Source organism: Trichomonas vaginalis, chromosome III (genome assembly GCF_026262505.1).
Source record: "Trichomonas vaginalis G3 chromosome III, whole genome shotgun sequence".
Classification (NCBI taxonomy): Eukaryota; Parabasalia; order Trichomonadida; family Trichomonadidae; genus Trichomonas; species Trichomonas vaginalis.
The window spans coordinates 21,000,507-21,017,886 of record NC_067205.1 but is presented as its reverse complement, the minus strand read 5'-3'; the positions used below and the strand labels follow the sequence as shown (position 1 = coordinate 21,017,886).

Below are 17,380 nucleotides of genomic sequence, written 5' to 3'. Positions count from 1 at the left end.
AGAGTCGTAGCCGTTGACTTTTTTGTAGAGCACTCAAAATAGTACAGCTTTGTCCGGACAAGTAAGGGTCTATCGTCGCTACAGGAAAAGTTTACAGGCGTTCCAAGGAAGTATACTTTGAGAAGACTTTCCCCCTTATAGAATGAGATAGGACGGTTATTTTACAAAACTGACAACAACTTTGACCGAGTAGTTTTTTGTGCTGAACAAAAGTGTCATATAAACATCTGTCAAAAACCGCTTTTTAACTTCACTTAAAATGCCACGTAAGCTACGTAAGAATATACGTAAGAGGAAGAGAGCATTGAAACATCCAATAGTAAGACTAACACCACAACAGTTGCAACAACAAATTGCTGAATGACCCCACTATGTTGCAACAAATGTCAAGCAATCCTATGCTTTTAAACCGAGTTGTTGGTGCACAGAGTGGAGGTTTTAAGAGCGGCACTTTTAGCGAAAATGGCAGCTATGGTGGAGCTGCAGACGGAACAGCATATAACCCTCAAAGTCAAATGAATTTGAGTTCACTCAAAAAATCAAATATCAGATGTCAAAAGTCAACATAGACATACAGAAGCAAATAAGTGAAAACGAAAAGAAACTAGAATATGACAGACACACAAAGAAACTAAATGAGTTAAACGTAGAGAAAAAGAAGAAAGAAGAACAACTGAAAGAAACTAAGTACAGAGGAATATGCGAAAAAAGTGTCAGAAAAAGCAGCAGAAGTAGCAAAAATGGAACAAGAATGTTATAAATTTGAAAAACCATACTACTCAATATAAAGTACTGAAAGATGAAGAAATAAAACAAAAAGCCCTGAAGACATATATGGATAGCGATGAGTATAAAAAAGAAGTTGAAGCAAATGTAAAGGCAGAAAAACTTTTACAGTTGCAAAACCAAAACCGTACAGTATGAAAACTTAGCACAAGAAAGTAAAAATAACGACGCGGCTATGCAAAAGGCAATGAAAAGCGCAGAAATATATAAAAGCCAACAATGACTGGTTAGATGCCCAAGCCAACGCTAAAGCAGCCCAACTCATAGGGTCAATAAGGACAAAAATACAAGCGGATGAAGATAGTTCAAATGAAGCTTTAACAAATGCTGACTTTTAAGAACGCTTTCGAAGCTCTTCATAGTAAGGTGAAACAAGTGAACGACTTCTCATCTGGAAAGAAACTGAAGTCTGAAGGTTTCGACAAAGAGTTAAGAGAAGTAGCACAAAATATGACGAAAATAACAGATGCAGCAACGAGACAGGCAGTTCAAAGTGCTATGACGCCGTTAGAGCAACTGTTGTGGAAAGTCAAGAAAAAGAGTTACAACAGACCAAAACAGACCTAGTAAATGCTTTCTTAAAAACGAAAAGTCAGGTAGGACATTACGCTGCAGATGGAACATATGTGCCAGCTGGTGGAACTTATATACCACCAAACCCTCCAAGAGAAGCACCTGCACCAGGACTACCTAAAACATTTACATCGTCACATGGACACAGACACAGGCATGCACCAAAACCAACACAACAACCAGCACAACACCACCTCCACAACCAGCACAACAACCAACACAACAACCAGCACAGCAACCAACAGTTCAAAACCCTGCACAACAACAACCACAAACAGAGCAAGGACATAAAAGAAGTAGAGAACAAGGAAACCAAGAATTCTTAAAAGGCTTAAGGAAGACTATGGTTACCCAGATAGTATTGACTTTAGTGACAGATATAAAGAAGCTATTAGAAAGTTCAAGGATGGAAATACTGACCCGAACCTATTTAGCTTTATGGTTCAGCACCAAATGGGATATAATTTCAAACCTGGAAAATACAAGCTCGCTAAGGGATATGATTTAATAGCATATCATCCAAATGACATGACTGAATTTACTCCGAGATATTTGATGTCAGAGCTAAATGACAATTCAACTCGTCATGAAACGCGTAAAAAATAGAGACGGAACGAAAGAAGAAAGGTTTGAGTCCGGATGACTTAGAAAGGGAACTTGTTGAAAACGGTCTCGGAATATATGAAATGCCAGCAGATGAGGTACAAGAAACTCCACAGGAAGAACTAGTTCAGATACAACCAGACATGGAAGAAATAGTTCAGCAACAACAGCTAGAAGAGCCTGAAGGAAACGAACAAGTCACTCCTTTGGAAACTAACTTCACAGAACTAGATGAAGATTTGGAACAGCCGAAAAATCTTGACCCTCAACAAGAGTATGCGGAGAATATGGAATATTTCCAAGAGTCTAAAAAAAATTCGGCTGACATAGTAGAAGAATATCGAAAATGTTTGCCGACATACAAAAGACTCCAACACCAGATGAAAATATTCAGCATAGAATGGAAGTACTGAAAGAAAATGTACACAAATACAACAACCCTTTTTACTTACGAGCATTTAACGTTCAATCTTCGGATGAACTCGGTGAAGATAAAAGGTTAAATTTCAAGAAAACATATAGAAATGAAACATTGTTTAAAGTTCATTCAGAACCTAACCAAGATGGAAACAAACCTACTTTTGTTTCTGCAGACGATGGAACTACAATGAGATGGGGTCATAAAGCTAATCCGGATAGGTGGTTCATAAACTTACAACCACAATTCCAAGAAGTTGTAGACGCAATGGAAGTCAATGGTGAACCAGATATAGCTGGTATTTTAAGCGCGGCTTTAATGCCATTGAAAGATATGAAACATGCAGATATTTTGGACCAGTATGAAATGAACATGGCTGATGGAAATATAACACCTGACGTTCTAGAACATTTATCTCAAAGAACTACACAGAACCATAGAGATGGTATATTTGGTGAAGAGTTTAGAAAGAAAGTTAGGACAGAGAAGGAAGAGAACCTATTGTACATGACCTTGCAAACGAAAGTTTACAAAATGTCATAAAAACTTACTTTGCAGACAATGAACCGAGAAGGGATGAATATTTAAGAAAACTCAAATGGACAGTACCAAATGAAATGTTAGTATTGAAAAACATGTTCCTTGACAAAATAAAACCAACTACAGAAATAAACGACGCAAGACTGAAAGATTGGGTAGAAGCTTTCCCATTCACAAAAGATATAGTTGGTAACATGGAAAGAAAACCAGAATGGCTACAAAAACATATATTTGGAAACGAGCATATTCCATATGGACAGGCACTGTTTGAAGAGCTTGAACCGGAAACTCAGGAAAGAGTCATGCAAACAATACGCGAAGACTCAAATACAGACTATGACAAACTCTTTCTAGGATATAGGTTACCTGAGATGGGCGACCAGAGCCAAAAGGCAAAAAGGACATGGGAAATTTGCAACATACTAGATGAACATAATGCAAAGATGCAACAACTTCAAGCAGAGGGCAATGAAGGAAAAAGAAGAGTTAAAAACTCAGTCAGGAAGAAAGTAAAGCTTGGTCGGAGTGGGTTCTATTATGACATATAAATCCAACTATTCTATATTTTTACTCATATGAAATGTACGCCGCTCAGAATATAACGCCAACAGTTTTGGATGCTATGAATGGAAATGTTTCCGAATGGTATAACGAATGCGACAATGCCATTAGAAGGTCAGAAATAGTTCCTGGAACTTACGAATATACAACTGCTGTTTCTTATGGAAACGTAGGTGAGTTTGGAGAAGGTTCTTCAACAACAGTAGATATTGCTTGCGACAGGTTTCATATTATTTCTATTGACAACTCTTTCTTATACGTGGAACAAGACATTGAAATAAAACCTTCTGCCAAGTTGTCTGACAAGAAAGGTTGCAATGGAATTTTCTATGTCGGATACCAATATGCTCCAGAAGTTTTCATGGGATATAAGATATATTCTAACTCTGACTTAGTTCAAACAGTAACATGGGCAAACTATGAATGGTTCGCTTTGAGAAACTCAGTACAACCACAAGCTAGAGAACAAACAGACCAGTATGCAACTATTGAGAAAATAAGAAGACTTGACCCTAACGTTCCAGGAGTTTATGTTAACCTTTCTGGACAAACTGCAGCAGCAGTAACCAAAGTAAAACTGAAACTTAGAGTTCCTTTGTCATCTTTCCTCATCTTCAGGTTTTTAAGATACTTGCCAAACTGGGCAGGAAAAATTTCTATCGAACTTACTCCAAGCAAAAATAACTTAGTCATTGCACCAACACAAGACCCATTCACTCTTACAGAAGTAGTGGGAACAAATAAAATGTCATTCGCCGACTTTTGCAAAAACAAAGTTGACTTAGACTTTGGTTTCTCAAACCTCAACACTGAAGTAAACTATTATTTCAATGCTGCTGGAGATGCTTGGGACCCAGTTAAGTTCACATGCGAAAAGTTTGAATGCAAGAGAATAGAAAGCAGACTTGCAGTCTATATGTTGGACCCAGATATTTCAAATGCTTTAGCTGCCAAATATATTGCAGTTCCACTTATGTTCCCTATACACCAAATATCTGTCAAAGACTTTGCAGGTGAAGTTGGAAACCAAAGTGCTGACCCAGGTGCAAGAACAGATATTGCCTTAACAACTGCAATGAAACATGCAGATACTATGTTTGTACTGTTCAGACGAACTATAAATGACTATTCTTGTTTCTACAACCCTGGTATTAAATATCATATAAACATAGATGGCAAATATTATCCAAGAGAAGAATATTCTACAGTTGAGGATATGAGGTCATACAACTTGACATTAGATGCTATGAACTTTAACAACAACTTCACAACAACCATTAACCCTGAAATGCAAAGTTCTATTATGCCATATGTGAAAGTATGGACCCATACAGGAGCTCAAAAAACTCAATATACAAATGGAGACCGTTCAAACTTTTGGCTTGGCATTCCATTTGCTGACTCAGAAGACTTTATGGGTGGTATTTCAACTGTTGGTACAGTTCAAATACAATATACTGGTGACAGAGACGGTCCAGATGAATTGAAAGCAAAGAAGTTTACAAAACCAATAGCACTTTTCACGGAAGATGCTCTTTTGAAGATTCGTTCGATGAAACCTGCTGGGGCTCCTCAGATTGGCATAACGACAGCTTCCATCGAGCAGATTTTGGCAGCAGGTCAGTAAGTTGTTCTTGAACTGACTTCTCTCCGTCAAATATTGACAGTACGCCAGTTTTGACATAGTATTGTATTAAAAACTTTCCTTTAGAAATATCGGTCAGTTTTGTTGTTATATTTTTGTCTGCTTCAAGAACTTTCACCATTTCAGTTATACCAACTTTCTTTGCTTTATGAAAATATTTTGGTTCAGCAAATATTGCTATTCTATAACATTTTCCATTGTTTGTATAAAGAACTATTCTATCAATGAACTTGTATTGTTTGTGTGTGTAAACTTTGTTCTGCTTCAATTCGAAGAGATACTCAAATACGTCCATCTTTTTATTCTAAGTAAAATGTCATTTCCGAAAAATAGAAGCGTAAGTGTTTCAAAAGGTTTAATGGCGATGGCAGATGTGAAGTTAAATTCACCAACTCAAACAAACAGTCAAAGTGTTGTTGTCAATGTCAAAGAAAGAGATGTTGAAGTGGGGAAACCATACGAAGACGAAGATGGTATAACAATAGTTCCTGTAAAAGAACAACCAACATACCCTGAAGTTAGCAGAGACTTAAGTTCTGTTGCAGATATTCGAAATGACTACCAACAACTTAAAGACAAACTTAAAACTCAGGAGAAGATTTGTCAAGCTTTGGGTATAATGTTAAACTTGGTTGAGCACAACCCTGTAAAAGTGAACTCATATGTCATCGCACCTCATGAAATTTTGAAAGAACTATTGAAACTTTTGACAGAGGCAGACGATATAAACATCAAAGAAATAGAACCCGACGTTAGTTGCTGTGGTGTTTCATATAATGTCATTGACAAGATATACGTTATGAAAGGAGGTGAAACGTTGAACTTAAAATATAGTTTCCCAGACGTCATAAAAATATTTGACGACCACAACATTTCATTAAAGTTTGTTTGCTAAGTAAAAATGTCAAAACTTCTTGAAAGATGTTTGAAGAAAAACAATATAGACTTTATTTCATGTAAAGGACTTTACACGCTTTTGAACGATATGAAAGACCCTGTTTTGTTTGTTCGTGTAGACAAAGGAAAGTTCTATGTCTTTACAAAATATTTGAACTTCTTAGACAGAGAACTTCAAGAAACGCCATGTGAAAGTTTAGATGAAGTTCTTCTCCACTTTCAGAAAAACTTTTAAATATATGTAAATGGCAGAAGACATAGTGGTTTATACTATTACGACTAAAAACCCTGAGTCATATAATTCTATAACAACAAACTTACAAAGTCCTCAAGGACGATATTGTAAACTAACCTTAAACACAATGACGACTAAAGCCTGTTTTGCTCTTTTGACACCAGAAGACTTTGTTGTTGTGAATGGTAAAAAATACTTCTTTGAAGATACTTACTCAGATATACCACCAACAGGTTTTTGTTGACTTATTTAATACTTTAAGGACGGATGTAACATGTGCTGCAACTAGAGCAGGTTTCATTATGTTTGGATGTCCGACTGAGTTTAGTATAAACGATATGAGCTATAATACAAAACTTATTCTGGTTTTTACTACCAACAGTTTCCTATAACAGGAAAAGGTGTCATACAAGGAATGTCTGTTCCATTGACTTTAAGTACACCTATTTTATATATTGTTTCAAACTTAGGTTCAAAGTGCTATTCGAATGTTGACAGAAACTACTATGACCAAAAGATACTCATGCGTATAAACAACACTTTCTCTGCTGGTTTGCCTATTGTTCATTCGAATGCAGAGTTTTCAGCTTTAGTAAACTCAAACACTTTAGCAAACATAAACTTAACCTTAGTTGACGCAAACTTTGTTCCTGTAAAACTTTTATGTCCTATGTATTTGTCAATGACGGCAGAAAGTTTCGAATTGGAAGATGCAACTGGTGAAAGTATTGTACTACAAGAACAACTTCAACAACAAATAGCTCAAGAACAACAAATGCAACAAATGGAACAAATGCAACAACAAATAGCTCAAGAATAAAAAAAATATTTTTTTTTATTTTTATATAAAAAAATGTACAGAATAGACGTTTCAGATTTTTATGACTTCCAAGCGTTCAGAAATATGTGTCCATTTCGAGACTATAACAAAGCAGTCGAGAATTTGAAACGTTTAGTCATTTATGTTGACTCTGCCCCAGAATGTTATGTCATGAAAGAATGGGATGTTGTCTTTAACAAACCAAGAGCGACAATAGTTTCAGAACAAGAATGTAGACAGAAACTTAAGAAAATAAAAGTCGTACAAGTTGGTATGAAGATGTTAGATGCTTGGGATATCTTATTGTCAAAACTTGAAGATTTTTCAGTTCGTGGTATAAAGTTCTATACACCATCTCCAAACTTCTATTCTATCTTCACTGGATATAAATATGAACAAGTAGAATGGAAAGAAAATATTATAGAAGCTTGGTTAGACCATGTCAAAGAAATTATATGCAATGGAAACGAAAGAGTCTATGAGTATATCTTATGTTGGTTTGCAAACATCTTACAACATCCAAGTGCTAAAAATGAAACTGCTCTCATTATAATTGGAAAACAAGGAACTGGTAAGAACACATTCTTTACAGATATTTTGTGCAAACTGTTAGAAGGTTATTCGAACCCGAATATGACAAACTTAGAAAACATCTGTGGCAAGTTTAACTCCTCAATAGAGAATATGAAACTTATAGTTTGCAATGAACTTCAAAGTATAGATACAACAAAAGTTTTGAACTCAGATGCTTTGAAGAGTCTTATAACAGACAAAGTTGGAGTTGTTGAAAGAAAATATAAAGACCAAAGAGTTTGTGAAAATGTTGCAAATTTCATTATGGTTTCAAACAATGCCGTTCCGATGAAGTTAGAAAGTTCTGACAGAAGATATGTAGTTGTCAGAACGTCAGATTCTCATATGCAAGATACAGAATATTTTGACGACTTAGCAGAAACTTTGACATCTGACTTTTACAACCACTTGTTCTCATATTTCATGACATTAGATATTTCTAAGTTCAATCCAAGACAAATTCCACATACCGAAGAAAGACAAACATTGTTAGAAGCAAACAAGAGTGTTATGAACTGTTTATAGATGAGACTAACTTTGAGTGTTTAGATGAAAGGTCATTGTACGATGAATATAAACAATATTGCCAAGAGTATGGTTATATGACAGCGTCTAAACGAACATTCTTGGCAAATGTCAAAAATCTTTTAGATGTTCAGAACGGCGTATATACAAAGAAAAATTTTTCTGAGTAAATTTAAAAAAAATATTTTTTTATCCGATAGAAAAGATGACGAAATATATTTCAGTCAACAAGTACATGACAGAAGTCAAAGAAGAACTAGACCCATTCGCATATTTGAATGTTTACTTCTACCATTTTGAAAAGTCTACATTTGACAAAGTTTGGAACATCGAACCAGTTAAGTTTGCTATTGTGACTAAAAATGGTGCGAAATTTGAAGACTTAGACATAGAAGGTTTGTTAGCAGTCAAAGAAAATTTTGACAGAAGGTTCTCAAACCTTAAAGAAGGCAAAGCATACAAACTTGTTATACCTTATGAACCAAAGAAAGCAGACGACTATGAATATTATGAGTCTAAGATAGTTGAAGTTCAAGGTAAATTGGGTAAAAAGATTTTAGAGTCTAAGCCAGTGTTTGCTCCTAAAGAGGAAGAGAACATTGACATTGACCCAGAAATGTTCTAAAAATAAAATTTTATTTTTACATGTCAAATTTCTTTTTCTCTGGTTCAGGTTCTTTCTTCTCTTCTTCTACTTTCTTTTCTTTCTTCTCTCTCTTCTTCTTCTTCTCTGGTGGAGTTATGTCAAATTTCTCCGAACCATATTTCTGTAAAAGTTCTTTGTCCTTTAATAGCTCATCTATTCTGTTTCCTATTTCATCTTCAAGAACAGCGCATGTGTCTTCTTTGCATTCTAAGAACTTTTGTTGGACTTCATCTTTCCAATCGGCGTCATCTCTGTCAACAAGTCTGTCATTGACAAATTTTAAGACTGCTCTGCTTAATGTTTTATGGTTCTTGTCATATTCCCAGAAACAGAACTTTAGAACAAATTCACCTTTCTTGTTTACACTATGTAAGATTTTATGGTCTATCAGATGTTTTGCTGTCAAAAAGTTGTCTCGAATATAGATAGCGAAATCGCTAGACATTTTCAAAAAGATAAAAATTTTAATTTTTCTAAAAATATGTTAGAAAAAAAGTTTGCTGACATTGACAAGAAATTTGAGAATGTTTTAAACAAGAACAAGAGGAAGTTAGAAAATGCTCAGATAAAACCTATACATGACAAGTTCTTATTTGCTCAGAATGGTATAACAGGTCTAATCGCACCACCTGGGTCGGGTAAGACTTACTTATCTTAAAATGGCTGCACAACACAAGAACTAGATGAGAAGAACCCATTCTATGAGTTAGTAGTCATTTGTAGTACTTCTGGTCAATTTGACCAAACCGTCAATTCGTTCAAAGATATTATAAAAAAGTCTAAGTTAGTATGTATAAAAGACTCTGAGTTGTTAGATTGGATAAAGAAGTACCAAAAGAAGAGTTTTGAAGTACAATGCTATAAATGAGTATGTCAATTCGAAGTTTAAAGACCAAATGAGGAAATGCAGAGAATATTAGAGAAGAAACACTTCAGAAACAAACAGAAAGAGATAGAATACATTTCGAAGAAATTGCAATCTTACGATTGGAAGACTTACCCTCACAGATGTCTTCTTATCTTAGATGACTTTGCTTCTCATCCTTTGTTAAAGAAAGAGAACAAGATATGTGTCGAATTCTTAAGAAGCTCAGACACTTTAACATCTCAGTTTGTCATTTGTGTACAGACAGCAAAGAGTTTAAGTAAGGATGTTAAAAGAATACTTACTGATATCATACTTTTCCCTGGATTGTCCGAAGACGATTTCATGGAACTTATGAAAGAGTCCATGGCAGGTAAGTTTGACAGACATGAACTATGGGAGAAGTACAAAGTCATACAAGACCCTCATACTTCTTTCAGAATTCACATCTACGCGAACAAAGTTCAAATTGTAAAAAGTCAAGCTTGAAAAATAAATGGTTCATTTACTCTGCTTGTTTGAAAGTTGTCAAAATACTCTCGTTATTTTTCACGATTTTCATAGAGTTTTGGCTACCCCTGTAAAAGTCGGTCTAGAGAAAATTTCATGAAATTTGGTCATTTTTTTCAGCAAAAATATATTTTAGGTAGAAGGGTATATCTACCCCGTTTTCTACCTCATTTCTACCCCAGTTATTTTATAAACGTTTTACATGGTAAACGTTATTTTTTTAAATTTTGTGAAAACTCAACGGTTTGACACAAGCCCTAAAATATATTTACTCAGAATTTTACTCAGAATTCAATAAAAATATATTTTAGGGTAGAAGGGTATATCTACCCCGTTTTCTACCCTCATTTCTACCCCAGTTATTTTATAAGCGTTTACATGGTAAACATTGTGAATTCGTGAAATTCTAAACAGTTTTGTAGCTTCTATTTCTTCACGAAGGATATCGAATGTTTTCACAATGCCGAAAGTTTCTTTATATTTCTTCTTGACATCTGAAAGAAGGAAATCGTCAGCTGTTGGATAGTTTTTGTTTAGAAATGTCAACATGTCCATTTTATCCTCTACTGGTTTCTCTGCTCCCTCTTTAAGTCAGCATAGTCGTTTCGCATACGTTCTATCTCTTTGACGGAGTAGTTATATTTCCTCATTGCTGCTTTCATTTAGAACATTGTGGGTTCATTTTTGCGTTATATTCTGAAACCTTACCTGCTAAAACCAAGGCGTCAATTGCTCTCTTTAACTCAAAAGTTGCGGGTTTTATCTGTTCATTCCATATCTTACCTCTTCTATCTTTATCTCTTATCTGCCATACACATTTTGCAACTAACGAAACAAAGTTGTCGTAGGTCTTAAACTCCCCAGATTTGTATATGTCAGAGATGTTCTTATATACCATATCGCAATCTTTGTCCATGACTTTGTGGTTGCAATGAAATCCAAGAAACTCATAGTTAACCTTTCGTATGAACTTCTTTATTTCTACTGAGTCAGTTGCTTTGACTTCTATTTCATCGAATTCTGGAATAGTAAGCTTTTGTTGTTGGATTTCAGGCAATTTGGGTAAATGGTCAATAATATCCTGCATTTCATAAAGATACTGTTCATTTGTTTCATCTTTCGCACTACAGTCTAAATTACTTGTTAAAAGTTCCTGCTTTATCTTCTGGATTTCTGTTTCGAAAGTATATGAAGAAGGAATGAAGCTTTTCATCTCTACTAACATTGACGTAGGATTCATGACTAAAGAGTTTGGTGCTGTTGTTGCTAACATGTTCTTACAATAAAAATAAAAAAATATTTTTTTAAAAAAACCAACTTTATTTTTTATTTCGGGAAAACTCATGACAAATTCATGAGGGTAGAAAAGAGGTTAGAAAAGAGGTTAGATATACCCTTCTACCCTAAAATATATTTTTGGTGTAAATTTCATGAAAATTCAAGAGGGTAGAAAAGAGGTTAGAAAAGAGGTTAGATATACCCTTCTACCCTAAAATATATTTTTGCTGAATTCAGCAACAAAGTTCAAATTGTAAAAAGTCAAGCTTGAAAAATCTAAGTGTTTAGTCTTAGTAAGATGGTAGCTTCTTAAAGCATATGCCGTCCTTGAGTTTTATGTACGTGAAGAGAAGTACAATGAATTCAATTACGAGTACAATTGCAATGACAACTAAGGCAACTATTTTTGTCTTTTGCCAGCAAGGGTACTTCTTCTCTTCCAATGGTTCGGCAGAACTATACTCACTCATGAGAAATGCCAAAACGGTTTAATAGAAAAAGTGTCATTTTTTCATGTCCGAAGACTCGAAGGTGCAACACTTCCAAAATACCGACGAACTCAGAAGAGCAGCATGGCAGTATGTTCTTGACAACTTCTTTGAGTTCTCCAGGCACACCTTGGAAAATGCTGAAGAACTCCGACACAGAGAATTTGGAGAAATTGCACTCCAATACTACATTGACAAACAAAGGGTAAACAAAGGGTAAAATAAGACTAAAAACTTAACGTTTAAAAAGTGACATTTTTATGAGCTCCGAGTCACCGAGAAAACTTGGTCAGATGTTAGCAGCTTACTTCCCTGAGGAGGATGGAAGCGTTACATACGTAAGGTTCAAAAACAACGAACCTGGAATTGCGTACCAAATTCGCAATTACATGACCATGGAAGAGTACGAAAGGTTCCTACAAGAGAAACCAGCTCTAAACAACTCAGAAAAAGAAAGAGTAAAAAGTTTAACTCGTAATTGTTTATTTTTTTACTTGTATGGGCAAGCTGCAAGAATGAAGTCGACTATCTCCGTCTTTGTCTTGACCAGTTGGACTGCTCTTGCGAGTACGTCTGTTTTGCGGTCTCCAGCTGGTGTCTGACCTTCGTAATTGCGCATGTTCTTGAGAGCTCCAACTGTAAATGGTTGTAGGATGAAGAGTCTCTCAGACTGCTTGAGGTAGTCTTCACGGTCACGAACCGAATCTGTGGTACGAGTCGAATCGGTCGATTTGAGGGAAGAGACTGAAAGCCTGTCATCTTCCATCGGGGCTGTGGCATACTCTTTGCGTAAGCGGTTCAGACCTTCTTCGAAGTCTTGGTCTCTCTTCGATTGAGATTGAGATTGAGATTGCTGGGGTGGAGCTTGCTGGAACAACCAAGGGTTGGGGAAGTAAGGCATAGGCTGAGGAGGAGGGTAGTTCGGGAAGCCTTGTGGTAGGTAGTAACCTTGAGGTGGAAATTGGTAGTAAATCGGAGGTACTTGCTGGAACTGAGGTGCAGGGGCTGGTGCTTTAGGTTCCTCTGGTTTGGGAATGGGCTCGGTTGGTGGTACGTCGGACATCTGTTTGTGGCTTAACCGTCGGAAGGAAAAACCTTTCCTGTCGGAAGGAAAAACCTTTCCTGTCGGAAGGAAAAACCTTTCCTGTCGGAAGGAAAAACTTTTTCTGAAGTTCGACCAAAAGTTCTCAATTTTCGAAAATTTGAATGGTTTACGGACGGACAACTGGAAGAGTCCTTCCTGTCGTCGGGAAAATTTTTTCCAGTTGTCGGGAAAATATTTTCCTGTCGGATGGAAGGACTCGGAATACCAGAAGGATTTGACGAGGCAATTTACCTTATAGAGATAAATGAAGTTGTTAAGCAGTACTTGCGCAGGGTAATGAAGCCCAAGGTCAAGTTCACCACTATTTCTGGAAGGTCTACACTTCAGCTCGAGACTTCGACTGGAATTCCAATTCAAATACCAGACGGGACAGCCTACGACGACATAAAGGACGCCAAAAGAGAAGCTCTTGTTAAGTTCCTAAACAAACGTCCTTGGATAAAAATACCAAACAAGGAGAACCCCCTACCCCATATGAAATTGGCAATTCAGTCTCTCCTTCACTTCTCGGGTCAGCCGTTCTACATAACCTGTGAAGGCGACATCCAACCAGTTCAGTCAACCTTAACGTTTTGAGTAAAAACATTTTTTTCATTTTTGAATGAAGCAAGTTAAATTCGTCCCACACCAATCTCAATGGACCGATGAAGAGTTTCAAGCCATGGTTGAAGGCGTTGAGAACGACATAGACGGCGAACTTGAAGGAGCTCAAACCACAATTGCAACCAAAATTGCACAAGTCAAGGAACAGATAGCTCCACTTAAAGCTACCAAAGCTACTCTTGACCTCATGGATAGTTACCGTTTAGATGTCAAGAGTGGAATAAGACAATTAAAATTAAAACTCTTAAATACGAAGCTATACTCCAGAAGTTAGCAGAAATGAGAAGACTTTACCAGAGCTACTTACATGTAAGGGACTTACCTTCAAGCAGTCCGACCAAAGATGAATTTTCTGACATTGTCCCAATTTTGTCCGAAAGTCAGCTCAGATGTTTTGAACTGCTCCCAACATATCCAGAATATGAACGTTTGCCTGAACTCTTCCGCAATCTCAAAAAACGTTTTTTGGTTCTCATGTTCCAAACTTTTATCGGAAGAGACAACAAACGTTCAGAAGAAGAACAAGATATTATTTTAAACTTGTTGTATGACTTAACCGTCATAACAAGCTTTTTGAAGTAAAACCGTCATTCTCAAACCACTTCATTTTTTCGATGTCCGAACAAGCACCGAAGCCGAACACAATGGCAGATGTCCTTTCAATGTTGCCAGACAAGCGCCCAGTTCAAATTCAAATTTTGAATTTGAAAGCTCATCTGACAAACACCGTTAAGACTCTCCAAAGTAGTCTATGGAAGAGATGAAGGGACTTAAAGGTGAGTTCCTCATGAACCAAGCTTCCAATGAGAAAGTCCTGAATGATTTGACGGAAACCTTGCGCATTTACGCGAGAGAGAACCGAGACCTTGCCAGACTCATCTACCGTTTCTTCGAAGAGATAGATGCCATCTGGAAGGTACTCGGAAAGGACAGAACATGCAACACCGTAATTCGTGAGCACCAAATTGAAGAAGGAATTTTCGAGGAAGAAGAGGAACACGAAGAAGAGAGGAAGAAGAAGAGAAACACGAAGAAAAGAAGTTTGGGCAACCCTTGTTGCCGATGACAGTTATGAAATTTCCCAACCCTACCCATACAAAATCCGCAACAAGGAGACCGGCAAGGTTCTTACCCCAGTCCTCAACAACTTGGGACACTTGACCCTTACCCTTCGAAATTACGGTACAATTTCCATGGGAAGGCTTGTCGGTATGCAATGGTTCCAAATCCAAACAAGAAGACGAAGGTCAGACACATTGACGGTGACAAGCTCAACAACCGTAAGGAGAACCTCGAGTGGTTCTAAGAGTAAAAAAATTTTATTTTAGGGGGAAACCCCGAGTAAATTTAGGTGTTTATTTAGTTAAGTAGCTTAAATTAATGAGAATTTGGACAAGTAGTTCCTGACCCCTGAATTGAACTCTTTCGTCATCCCAGTTGCGTAGGAGGTCGTCCCAGAGGAGTTGGTAGAATTGCCAATCCAAGGACGATTTGTCCTCCCAGGCATTGAGGATGTACTGCTCGTAGAGTCTCATGACCTCTGCCTTGCACCAGACACCCTCTCCCTTGGAACGTAAGGCTTCTTCGAAGTGCTCGAATGCGATTGGCTGCGTGACCATCTGAAATGACACTTTTTGTCCGTTTGGTCAATGTTTGTGTCTCGTGCCATAGTCGACGAAAATACAAACAAACAGGTTATATATGAGTTTGAGACCAAGAATGGTGTAACTCGACCTGTCCGATTCAAATTCGAATAAAAATTTTTTATTTCATGCAATGTTTAACTATTTCACCATCTTCTTTAACACCCCAGTACTTCCTTTTCGATATTACATGAACTTCGGTGAAAATTTTGTCCAATTTGAATTGACCCATCTTTTCACCGACCATGCCCATTTCAATGAGTTTGTTATAGCCTTCTTCGTTCGTCATGAGTGCATCGATGTTCTCATAGTAAACCTTCACTTTGGATTTGACTTCCGAGAAGAATTTGTTGTAGTTGTCAAGGACTGCCTTTGCGAACTGAGGGTAAGACCAATGTTCGACAATAGGTTTTAATGTGGTTACTAAGCCACTTTGACCTTGAGTGAATTCGTACTTCAAAACAAAAGGAGAAAACCTTTCAACAAAGTTGTCGACCTTCTCATAATGTTTACTCTTCATCTCTTGAGGTTTCTTAATGGAATATCCCCATGTCGAATTCATAAGCAATTTGAGTGTCATTGCAAGTTTGGGGTTTGAAGCTTTCCTAATATCATACAGTTGTTGTATGACTTTTCCAACTGTATAGTTCCTTCCCGGGAACTCACCATCTTCGTTTGGAATTCCAGTCGGGATATATTGGACGAACCTCATGTATGCGGCGTTAAGGTCGACATAGTATATTTTTTCATCTGAGTCGAACTTATCGCATCCAATCGGACCAGTTTTGGAAATTCAAGCGAGTCTCTTATCTTCTGAGAAACTTCTCCTGTTATCTCATAAACATCGTCGAAGCAACCTGTTTCATATAAAACCTTCTGACCTAACTCAGATGCTCTCCAATACAATTTGACGTCAATTGGATGTCTCAATGGAGTTTGTTTATAGCATCTTGAAGTTCTTGCAACCTCATTGGAAGTTCTTCTGGTTCAGGTTGGTATCCGAACAATCCAACTCCTTTTGGAACTGTGTACTTCTTTTGTACTAGAACTTTGTCTGGAACAACTTTTGGTCTTGCTAACAGTGAAAAGTTTGTTTCGTCTTTTGGTACAAAAGTTTCTGTCAGCTTGTCATCTGGAATTGGTTCCAACAAACCTTTCTCGAAAAGAATGTTAACAGCTCTGACAATGTTGCACTTGCCTTTTCCGAACAATGGTTTGTAAGACTTTCGTTCAACATGAAGTGGTTGTGGACAATTACAATCTTCAACCATGGTAAGTCTTTGTCAACAACATAGTCGTCATGTGAAGAACCTTTCTCAGTCGGAATGTTGACTCGGATATTCACATTTGCCAACGGTGCAATTTTAGCCAATTGACCTCTGAGCATGTACCTTGTCTTCACACATGACTCAAGATACTTCATCTTCTCATCTGTAACAAGACCAGAGTTCCTGAGACATGTAAGAATGCAAGGTTCATTGACAATTGTTTCAATTGAATTGTAAATTCCATACCTTGTCAAGTCAATGTCAGACTTATTTATGAACGGAAAGTATCCAGCATGTTGTCTGACTGCTTGAGGGTTAGGTTGGTACCATTCGAACTTGACACTTGCAATTCCTTCAATTGCATTCAAAATGTCTGAGTCGGAGTCAACCATTTGTTCTCTCTTTGTAGTCTTGAAAGCGTCAAGAAGTTTTGCAGCTGTTTGTTCATTGCCATTTGCATAGTAAATGTGACCATCCAAATCTGTTATGGTCAATCTGAGATTGTATCCTTTCTTATTTCCATCTTGTATGGCAGCAAGTACACCCATGAAGCCTTCTTTGTTCTTTCCTTCGTCAAAGTTTACTGTAAAGGTTCGACTAGATGTAATTTGACTTCTAACTTCACGATACTTCTCATATGCATATCTTGTTCTTTCCATGGGAGCATGTGCGTCTTCACCTTTTCCTTTTTTCCTTCTCAAAGGATGCAATTGTTCGTCATGTTTCCAGTAGAATCTGGCAAAGCCGTCGTGTCCTTCAACTTGAGGTTCACTAACATCGAAAGGCATGTCCATAAGA

General features: G+C 37.0%; 9 protein-coding genes and 5 pseudogenes across 14 annotated transcripts, besides 1 other annotated feature; 9 read left to right on the top strand and 5 right to left on the bottom strand.

Moving 5' to 3' along the window:
- The first annotated feature begins 259 nt into the window (after nucleotides 1–259).
- TVAGG3_0738170 lies at nucleotides 260–1,832 on the top strand (annotated as a pseudogene). Its single transcript has one exon. A coding segment is annotated over exon 1 (1,573 nt).
- Nucleotides 1,833–1,988: 156 nt separating this feature from the next.
- On the top strand, nucleotides 1,989–3,417 carry TVAGG3_0738160 (annotated as a pseudogene). The gene has a single exon. A coding segment is annotated over exon 1 (1,429 nt).
- A 137-nt stretch (nucleotides 3,418–3,554) lies between these two features.
- Nucleotides 3,555–17,380: part of a mobile genetic element that runs on past the window's edge.
- Nucleotides 4,770–5,108, top strand: TVAGG3_0738150 (protein of unknown function, DUF4106 family; the record flags this gene model as incomplete). Its single annotated transcript, XM_051244780.1, has 1 exon — nucleotides 4,770–5,108. One exon carries the CDS (start codon nucleotides 4,770–4,772, stop codon nucleotides 5,106–5,108), a length of 339 nt encoding a protein of 112 aa, XP_051091367.1.
- TVAGG3_0738140 (protein of unknown function, DUF4106 family) lies at nucleotides 5,491–6,021 on the top strand (the record flags this gene model as incomplete). The annotated part of the gene is made up of 1 exon (XM_051244779.1): nucleotides 5,491–6,021. The coding sequence occupies one exon, from the start codon at nucleotides 5,491–5,493 to the stop codon at nucleotides 6,019–6,021; it is 531 nt and encodes a 176-aa protein (XP_051091366.1).
- TVAGG3_0738130 (uncharacterized protein) lies at nucleotides 6,674–7,078 on the top strand (the record flags this gene model as incomplete). Its single annotated transcript, XM_051244778.1, has 1 exon — nucleotides 6,674–7,078. The coding sequence occupies one exon, from the start codon at nucleotides 6,674–6,676 to the stop codon at nucleotides 7,076–7,078; it is 405 nt and encodes a 134-aa protein (XP_051091365.1).
- On the top strand, nucleotides 7,997–8,346 carry TVAGG3_0738120 (annotated as a pseudogene). The gene has a single exon. A coding segment is annotated over exon 1 (350 nt).
- Nucleotides 8,382–8,801, top strand: TVAGG3_0738110 (protein of unknown function, DUF4108 family; the record flags this gene model as incomplete). Its single annotated transcript, XM_051244777.1, has 1 exon — nucleotides 8,382–8,801. The coding sequence occupies one exon, from the start codon at nucleotides 8,382–8,384 to the stop codon at nucleotides 8,799–8,801; it is 420 nt and encodes a 139-aa protein (XP_051091364.1).
- TVAGG3_0738100 (organellar and viral DNA polymerase type B) lies at nucleotides 10,941–11,470 on the bottom strand (the record flags this gene model as incomplete). The annotated part of the gene is made up of 1 exon (XM_051244776.1): nucleotides 10,941–11,470. A coding segment is annotated over one exon (530 nt), but the record flags the coding sequence as incomplete, so codon positions are not given.
- On the bottom strand, nucleotides 12,454–13,026 carry TVAGG3_0738090 (uncharacterized protein; the record flags this gene model as incomplete). The annotated part of the gene is made up of 1 exon (XM_051244775.1): nucleotides 12,454–13,026. One exon carries the CDS (start codon nucleotides 13,024–13,026, stop codon nucleotides 12,454–12,456), a length of 573 nt encoding a protein of 190 aa, XP_051091362.1.
- Nucleotides 13,670–13,910, top strand: TVAGG3_0738080 (uncharacterized protein; the record flags this gene model as incomplete). Its single annotated transcript, XM_051244774.1, has 1 exon — nucleotides 13,670–13,910. A coding segment is annotated over one exon (241 nt), but the record flags the coding sequence as incomplete, so codon positions are not given.
- TVAGG3_0738070 lies at nucleotides 14,423–14,977 on the top strand (annotated as a pseudogene). Its single transcript has one exon. A coding segment is annotated over exon 1 (555 nt).
- Nucleotides 15,027–15,290, bottom strand: TVAGG3_0738060 (uncharacterized protein; the record flags this gene model as incomplete). The annotated part of the gene is made up of 1 exon (XM_051244773.1): nucleotides 15,027–15,290. One exon carries the CDS (start codon nucleotides 15,288–15,290, stop codon nucleotides 15,027–15,029), a length of 264 nt encoding a protein of 87 aa, XP_051091360.1.
- TVAGG3_0738050 (DNA/RNA polymerases family) lies at nucleotides 15,436–15,894 on the bottom strand (the record flags this gene model as incomplete). The annotated part of the gene is made up of 1 exon (XM_051244772.1): nucleotides 15,436–15,894. One exon carries the CDS (start codon nucleotides 15,892–15,894, stop codon nucleotides 15,436–15,438), a length of 459 nt encoding a protein of 152 aa, XP_051091359.1.
- TVAGG3_0738040 lies at nucleotides 16,320–17,376 on the bottom strand (annotated as a pseudogene). The gene has a single exon. A coding segment is annotated over exon 1 (1,057 nt).